Consider the following 9,374-nt stretch of genomic DNA (forward strand, 5'->3'; position numbering starts at 1 on the left):
ACAGAATGAGGTGTCTGGATGGAGTCACTGAAGCAGTAGGCATGAGCCTAAATGGACTCCAGAAGATGGTAGAGGACAGGAAGACCTGGAGGAACGTTGTCCATAGGGTCACGATGGGTTGGATACGACTTCGCAGCTAACAACAAGCCCAATAATACTTAGGATCATCAAACACAGATTACAGCCCTACAGAGAAAAAGAAATGCCACAGGAAGCTGGCTTTAGAAATCACTGCAGAACATGAGACACTAATGCATGCTGGGTAATTGAGAAAGCCAAAGAATACCATGGGAACAGGAATTCCACAAGGAATCTCACAACATTTCATCATGAGCAACTTATTACAGATGAGGAAGCCACAACATGGACAGAACATGGTAAAACAGACTGATACCAAGTTGGCAAAAGACTGTGACAAGGATGTATCCTCTCCATTATTATAATTGTTGGCCACACAGTCTGCCTGATGTTCAGACGGGATCTGGCATTTTTATCCATTTTTATTCCCAGGACAGGGAAATGTGGTTTAATGATGTTAAAAGTATCCTAGCAGGATGTAAGCTGTCCCAAGCAAAATTGCCTTTTGCAATTGACCGAGAGTGACTTTGTCAATGCTGGTGGTATTCATGTGGTGCTTCAGCTGTTTTGGGAATACATCTCAGGTGCCTATTATTGTTGGTACTAGATTTGCTTTCTTTTGCCACAGTATTACATCTATTTGTAGATCTTGTATTTTGTGATTTTCACCAGTTCTTTTCTGTTCTATTCTGCAGTCTCCAGGTACTATACTTTAATCTTACCTTTTCAACTTATAAGTTCAATATATATTAAGGGGTGCAGGACTGGAAGAAAATAAACATGGTTTTATAAATGGAGCAGAAACTTCAATTACCTTCTCTGTGCCAATTACACTACCTTGATAGCTGAAAATATAAAAGATCTGCAGGCCTTAGTAATAAAGCTCAATGAGCACAGTGAACAAATGGGACTAGAATTAAAAGAACAAACAAATGGAAACAGGGAAAACAAGTAATCTAAGAATTGACAATAAAGATATTGAAATGGTAGACAGCTTCTGCCATTTAGGATCAACCATTAACAATAAAGAAACAAGCAGTCAAAGAATACAGACTAGCACTTGGTAAAGTGCAGACTAGCACTTGGTAAAGCAACCATCAAGGTCTGGGAAAAGATATTCTAATCTCTCCACTTATAAGGATCTCTCCACTTATAAGGATCAGAATCATGCAAGCCATAGGCAGGGGTGTCAAACTCAATTTCATTGAGGGCCGCATCAGCATTGCGGTTACCCTGAAGGGGCCAGGTGAGTGTGCCCTGGGTGGGCGTGGCCTACTGGGTGGGCGTGGCTAGAGTGCGTATGGCCTACTGGGTGGGCATGGCCAGCTCTACATCATTCGCATCAAGGGTGCCTATGGGGGCCTGGGCAGGAGTGGGACAGATCTGAGGGTCTCTGGCAGAAGGAGGGTCTCTGGGCCAGGGCCAAGGCAGTGGGGGCCGTTCCCTCACTGTTTCCAGGTTGGCTTCACGGGCCGCATGAAACCACTTTGCGGGCCGGATCCGGCCCCCGGGCCTTGTGTTTGACATGTCTGCCATAGAGGTTCACCAAACAAATAAACCCAGAGTTCTCAATCAAGGCACAAATGGCAGGCTGAAATGATCATATTTTGGGCATATTATGCAAAGACCTACAGTAGCTCCTTAAAGAAAGCTTTAATGCTGGGAAAGATGGGGAGAGAAGAGGATGACCAACAACATGGATGGACTCAGTTTTAGTGATGATGAATGCACCATTGAAAGACCTAAAAGACCAGTTTGGAGACCAGGCCTTAATGCCATAGAAATGTTGTAGAAGGACTTGAGGTGAGCAGTTTATGTGAGGAAACCCACTAATATCCCTGAGCTGGTAGCCAACACTTTGAAATGGGCAGCTAGTAGCAACCAATACATCGACTTTAATATTCCTGCTATTCTGCAGTAGCCCGTGGCCCCACTGGCATTTTGGTCATTGGCTTCTGTGCCAGCTGCAGCTTACGAGTTATTTCCAAAGACAGGCCTACATAGAATGCACTGTAGTAGTCCAACCGCATTCTGATCCAGATGTGAGTTTGTAAAAAACAGATAAATGGTCATCTATAAACATTATCTGTGATCTATCAAGCACCTAACAAAATGTACCAACTTTTTAAAAGAGCATGTTTTCTCCCTAGCAAAAAGTATATGAGATATGGGTGAGGTGCCAGACATTCTCTATCCTAGTCCCTATGCTCTAGTCTAGAACACATTCTCCAGAGGTATATTTCTCCCTATATTTTGCAAGACAGAAATGCAATGATTAAAACTTTGTGAAACTTTTTCAATTTTCAATATTTCTGTATAAATATAATCTAAAATGTGAACTGTTCTCCACAATTCAACAAATGAGTCAAAAATATACTTGTTCATTTATTTGTTGAGGAAAACTATTCAATTCTTAGACTTATAGAGTGGTATATAGACTTAAATACCACTCTATAGCACTTTACAGCACTCTCTGCATGGTTTACAGTGTCGGCCTATGGCTCAAAACAATCTGGCTCCTCATTTTATTGACCTAGTAAGGATGGAAGGCTGAGTCAACCTTGATCCGGTGAGGATTGAACTGTTGGCAGTCAGCACAATTAGTCTGCAATACTGCATTCTAACCACTGCGGCACCACAGCTACTTATTTGTGTGTGTGGCAAAAGCATGTGAACCTCTGCCTTCAGTAACTGGTGTGCCCCCCCACCCTTAAGCAACAATAACTGCAACTAAATATTTTTGATAAGTGTAGATCTCCTTGCACACTGGCTTGAAGGAATTTTAGTCCATTCCTCCTTATAGAACTGCTTCAACTCAAGAATGTTATTGGGCTTCCTCACATGAACTTCAAGTCTTTTAAAACTTCAAGTCTTTTAAAACATTGCTATAGGGTTAAGGTCATGATTGAGATTTGGCCATTAACTTTCTTCTGCTTTAACCATTCTTTAGTTTTTAGTCATATGGTTTGTATGTTTTGCATCATTGTCTTGCTGCATGATCCACTTTCTTTTGAGCTTCAGTTTGAACACATACTTTCTGGTAGAATTTGCTGATAGTTTAGAATTTATATCAGTGACATCAAATTGTCCTGATCCAGATGCAGCAACATAGGCCCAAATCATGATACTGCCACCACATTTCACAGATGAGACAAGGTTCTTGTGCTGGAATGCAGTGTTTGCTTTTGCCAAACAGAATGCTTTTCATTCAAGCCAAAAAGTTCTATTTTGGTCTCATCAGTCTACAGAACATTCTTTCAATAGCCTTCTGGCTCATCCATATGGTCTTATACAAACTGTAGATGGGCAGCAATGTTCTTTTTGGAGAGTAGTGGTTTTCTCTTTATACCCCTGCTGTATACACACACCACTGTTGTTTATGCAGAAATGCTGAAAATTCAAAAAGATTCACAAACTTTTAAACAGCGCTGCAATTCTCTTTGTGCCTTTATGCCAACTTGATCATGCACAGATTTATCATTTTTCTTTGTTTACTGTGCTTTTAATTCATGCTTTTTTATTCACTGTTGAGTCTTACTTATTTAGGATGTTCTAAAAAAATTACAAAGAAATAAATGCATTCCAGAGTTGCTGTTACTTATCACTGTACAATGACAGCACAGAGACAGATGTTGGAATGGTTTATCAGAAATACTTTCTATCTATCCTGAATTTCTTCACATCTCCAGTCCTAGTGTAATTTTTCTTACCATTTTCTCCCTGGCATATTATTTAATACACTTCTATCATTCCCAATCAAACTCATTCTGTTTTCCTCGTAAGGATTATTTCTAGCTCCTTGATCATTTTATTACCTTTTGCAATTTTTCAACTCTTGCTTCAAATCATACTTAAGAATCTTCTATTTCTTAAAATAAGATAATTTAAACAGTCACAGACTGAAAACACAAGTTGTTTTCAAGAAGCATAACCAAAAAGAATTTGAGAGCAATTTCCAAGAGACACTAATGTATTTTTAAATTTTGAGTGCAGTTTTGTTGTTTTATTTTCCTGTATGTCCAACTCATTTTTTCCAGATAATTCTAGAATTTTTTTTACTCAGTTATTTGGTTTATATGTTAGTTCATGTGTATCAATACAAGAAGATAAAAATCAGAACTGCTCACAAGTGCTGATAATGTGGCCACCAGCTTCTGTTTGATTTTTTTCTCAAAAAACATCCTTAAACAAGAGAGGAGAGACTAATATAATTCCCATAATTCATCACCTTAATTACTACAAAATATTGTTATGCTCCACTTGTGTATTATATTTATTAAATTTTATGGTATTACAGGTACTTCATTATAATTTGGATTCAGCATCTTTGTGAATCCATAAATTCAATAGCAATATACATACTCTGATCCAAAACATTTAAACTACAGCATTAGGTTGATAGAACAAGCTTTCATTCAAATTATTATGCAAATAATATGTGAAGTATCTTCCTTAAAGTTTATTTGGTGTGTCATTCTGTGGAATTTTCATGACTGATACATGAAGAACAATCTGTAATTCATTAAAAATAGTCTACATCGAGTCAGTTTCAAATTCTATATGTTAATTTCTTGACGAGTATGCAAGAGTAGTTTGCCACTGCTTTCTTCCTGGATTTTTTTAATGTAGCCATCTAGTATACTGCTAGATGTTTTTTAAATGCAGATAAAGCTTTTATCCAGCAGTTATTTGTCTCGTTCATGAAATTCTATGATTCAAGTATCAGTATTTTACATAGCTATTTTTATTTAAAACTATTGCTACCTTTTTTCTTTTCAGTGATAATCTGTTAAGGGGTGAGAATCTAAATAGTGCATAATGCATTTTGATTAATAGCTCTAGAAATCAATCACCTGTAATCTCTGAAAAAAATATTTCTCAGCTATCACTCAGTACAGAAAGCAAAATAAATCTATACTTAAACAAGAAAGTATTTGTGTCTTTTCCCTTATTCAGAAATGAAGGAAATCCAAAATTAACACTTCAAAACATCTAGTTCCTTTCCGACTTTAATTTATATGAGACAAATGACATTAGTAATCCCTGACCCATATTACTATACTACTGTCATGCTTAGAAAAGTTGATGGAAGAAGCTAATTTTTATCCTAATATGTGTCAGTATTTGTTTAAATAATTTTTATATGATTACTACTTTGACTCTAGGTGACAAACAAAAAATAAAAAAACTTCAATTAACTAAAAACAAATTATTATGATTAATCAATATATCACATGTCAGTGATCAAAGAAGATCATTCTGCCCTGAGAGGATGCTCTTCCACAGAACAGGTGTTGCAACAGAAAAGGCTCAACTCCTAGGTCCCACAAGATGGTGCTGCTTAATAGAAGGGACCCAGAACATGGTCACCATGATGGTTCTGGTAGGACGAGCAGAAACAATTTGAGATAGGATGTCTGACAAATAATATATCCATATATTGTTGATAAATGAAAGAAGTTACCACAAATGACTCAATTTTCAACTGTACAAAATTAATATGGAAAATAACTATGAAAAGATATTCTGTAAAATTAGATCTCTAATATATTAATTGCTAAACACTTAGAGCAAAGATATGCCAAACATTCCTCAAATATTCTTAAAAGTCTCACAGAGAATCAACCTTTTCTTCTAAATCAGGCCTAAGCTAAATATTTTATTTGGCTGCTCAAAATGAACAAGAGTACTTGGGCATTAGGTCCAAATCAATTCTTGGACTAGCATCAAACATCCTGTAATTTATCAAGTCAGTCACAACAACATTTCTAGTTAGAACCTTTAATGTTTATGTCCTGAAAATAGCTAATTGAATCCAGTTTTTCCAAAGAATTTTTCAGACTGTAGCATCACACTCAGAGATAATAAATTTGAAATACTTATTACGTTTGTTATATAATTTAGACAAGAGATTCCAAAGTTTATGAAATCTAAATATATATAGTACAAAGAAATCAGATTCTTAGAGCAAACAGCATCTAAACACATTGATAGTACATAGCTATTTAAACAGTTCCAGTTAAATTTGTAGTTTCAGATATTTAAAATCTGCATAATTTTAGCATCAAAAATTCTTGGAAGTAAATTTTTAATCAGGATGAGAAATCAAACTGGAGGAAGCATGGAATTAAGGCACTCTACAAAGCCTTAAAAACTCAACAGTCCACAGCTGTATATGTTATATTCAGAAGCCCCAAAGTTCTTTATTGCTTACTTCTAAATAAATATGATAGTAGCATTTTTTTCTTTAAATATTGTTCCAAAGCATCTTGTGCTAAAGATTCCCTAGAGACTATGGGAAAAAGAGACATTATGTGCAGACTAAATAGTTAGCCAAGTGATGTATCCTCTCCAGTGTCAAATATTTTCTCTGTTTTTAGTAATCATATATCAATTCTCTTATTTTGTTTTCAAAGAATATTACAAAATTGCCTTCTGTCAACCAAATTGCGATACCTCCAACATAATATTATTTATTCAAGGTTCTCAAGATCTACTGGAGTACATTGACTTTAAAAAGTGCACCTCTTAAATTAACTGCAGTGTTTGCCTTCTGAATGAGTTCTTGAAATAAATGAAAATCTGATTTTCCTTTAATCTCTTAATTAGGGTATTATGAACAATGTCACATATATTAGCATGTAATAGAAAAATTAGAAACTGAAATAGAAATACCGGTAGGTCAAAAACAATTGCTTAAAAATATTTTTCCCCTTTCACATCAGCAGGTTTTTAAAGCTTAAAATATATATTTGTTCTGCAGTATGATAGCTTAGTAATATCAAGAAGTTATTCCAAAAACCTTTACTACGTAAGCATTACAAAATTCTTATATGCAAATTCAAAATTTGTTAAACATCATAATCTCAACAGCACAATATAAAACACTTTAACAGAATTATATTACATTGGGGGTTATACTCCACTATACAGTTGTCATAAGCTCTATCTATCTATTTATTTATTTATTTATTTATTTATTTATTTATATTACTACTAAACACAGTGGAATTAACTTACTGAGTAAAATATGGATTGCAGATTTACTAGAAAATATAAACATGTAAGATTTTTTTATCAACAATCATATGTAATACTGTAAATGAAAACAAGCCTAAATTTTTAATGTTTCAAAATATATAATAATACATTGGCATTTAAAAGCTTGCTATAATATCAAAATGTAAATAAAGCTACTGCTTATGTTCTTTTATATGCTTCTGTCCCTCTTAAGTACAATCCTACATAGAATTGAGGCCAAGTTCCACCAAAAGCACGCATAGTGAATATTTTGTTTAAACTAAAGCACAAGCAAACTGCAGTATTAAAAGGTAAGGTTTGCTTATTTAAATTACAGGACTAATCTACTCGAGATAATTCATGTAAACTGTAAATGTTCTGAAAAATCTAATTACGCTTGTATTCCATACAACATCCTAAGGAGCTATGCCCAGGTAACCCTACACAACCTTCCTTATGGTGGTTGATTCAAGAGAGCAAGCAGCAGAGCACATCAAAACAAAGAGTACAAAGAGGCGGAAAAACCGATTCAAGTTTACGCTCAAAAACTTTGGAACTTATACTGAACCTTCAAGTGGGCTTAATCCTCTAAGCGTTGCAATATTTAATTTCACACAGCATAAACCGTTTACTGGCTTTAATTAATCCCCCTCAATCCCGCAAATAGTAGAATCAGAGTAAGAATTAAAACCGCGGAAAAGCAGAGCCCGTCGTCCCGCTCACGCTAGCGGTTCAAACTGGGATTGTTTTCCACCTTTCTGAAGAACCAGCCCAGCAAGTCTTTGCGGCGTCTACTAGTTCGACTCTAGGATTTCACTTTTCCTTCCGCGGCACACACCAAACCCTTCTTCCCGCCGCCCTTCCCCTTCCAGCCCCTCAGCCCAGAAACGTGGGGTGAAGAGTTTACTTTTCTCCCGAGGCCTGGCAGCTTTCGGGGGAGTCCGGGAGCCCCCAGGTTCAATCTCAAAGGCACCGAAGCAGCTCGTTCGCTTCAGCTCAGCGCAAACGCGACCCACCCGGGTTCCGAGCTCTTCCTCGTCTCTTCTCGCCAACCACCCGGGTGGAAGAGTTCCCTCGTCTTCCCTTTCCTTCCCTGCACCGGGCCCTCTCCTCTCCCGCCCTCGCTGACCACCGCCCCGCCACCCCCGAGAAGGCTTTCTTCCGTGCGACCCTCTCCCCCTTCCCACTGAAACAAAGCCGGGCCGCGCTTTCCTCGCCACGCCGCCCACGGCACGACCCACGCATTTCCTCCCAACCCGCTCCCAGGTCGCGGGGCTCCTTCAAGCCGCGGCGCCCCTTCCCGGCTCGCCGCCTCCCCCCCCCCGTCCCTCCCCAGGCCGGGCGCCCTTGGCGGGCCCAGCAACGTGTGTGCCCCGGGGAGCCCCGCAGAGCCCTCCTCACCTGTCAGGCGCAGCTTGACGGGCCCGTTCCTCCGGGGGCCCTGGTTGGACATGACACCGTGGATCCCTCCGGGAACGCGGCGGCGCCGCCGTTCTCGGGCCCTCCCCGCCAGGGACGCTGCGGGGAGAGGGCGGGAGGGCAGGCAGGCGGGCAGGCAGGCAAGGGCGAGGGGGGGGAACGGGACCCGCTAATGGAGTCGGGCCGGCCGCGGCTCAGAGCAGCAGAAGCAGCAGCAGCGACGCTGGCGGCGGCGGCGGCGGCGGCGGCGGCCGCCGAAGAAAGAAAAGCCCGGATGTGCCCAGTGTCGCCATGAGCGGGGGCAGCGCCAGGAGGAGGAGGAGGAAGAGAGGAGGAGGAGGAGGAGGAGGAGGAGGAAGAGACGCAGCCGCCTTGCCTTCCGCCCCCTGCCCGAGGCTCAGCCGGCTAGGGCAACAAAGCGAGAGGCCGAGAGAGCAGCTTTGACTCAGAGGGTGGATGTGTGGCTGTTATAAAAGGAAGAGTTGCCGCTGCTGCCGCCGCCGCCGGCCTTTAGAGCGCTCTCCCAGCTGCAACGAGCAAAATCCTGGTTTCGTCACGCCCAGAGGGAGTCCCTCAGGGCATCCCACAGGCTTTCCCTGGCTGTAGAAGTGGGGCGAGACTCCTCAGTCAGGCCCAGGAGCCCCGAGGACTGACCCCAGCACACCCAGGGAGGGTAACCCACAGAGCCCTGGGGCGAAGCCGCTGAGCCTGCCTGATCCGAGTTCAGGGGAAGCCCCTTCGCCTTTGAGATGCCTGGGCTCCAGGGGTTCAGTCAATGAGGACTGCACGGATTTCGGGCTTATTTTTTTCCCCAAAGTTTCCCTCTCAAACCCCAGAGAGAGGTCACTTTTGTTTAT

At 40.4% G+C, this 9,374-nt stretch overlaps 1 protein-coding gene across 2 annotated transcripts in view; it reads right to left on the minus strand.

The window, feature by feature from the left end:
* SMURF2 (SMAD specific E3 ubiquitin protein ligase 2) overlaps positions 1–8,758 on the minus strand; it is a 93,056-nt gene extending 84,298 nt beyond the window's left edge. For both annotated transcript variants that reach the window (XR_014025109.1, XM_081317648.1), the window contains exon 1: positions 8,500–8,758. Coding sequence is in view for 1 of the 2 variants with exons in the window: in XM_081317648.1 (XP_081173774.1) it covers positions 8,500–8,551 (52 nt within the window). In the remaining variant the exon portion in view is untranslated. The remainder of the gene's footprint in view (positions 1–8,499) is intronic.
* Positions 8,759–9,374: the final 616 nt, after the last annotated feature.

The sequence above is a fragment of the Vipera berus genome (assembly GCF_964194415.1).
Source record: "Vipera berus genome assembly, chromosome: 2".
Taxonomy (NCBI): Eukaryota; Metazoa; Chordata; class Lepidosauria; order Squamata; family Viperidae; genus Vipera; species Vipera berus.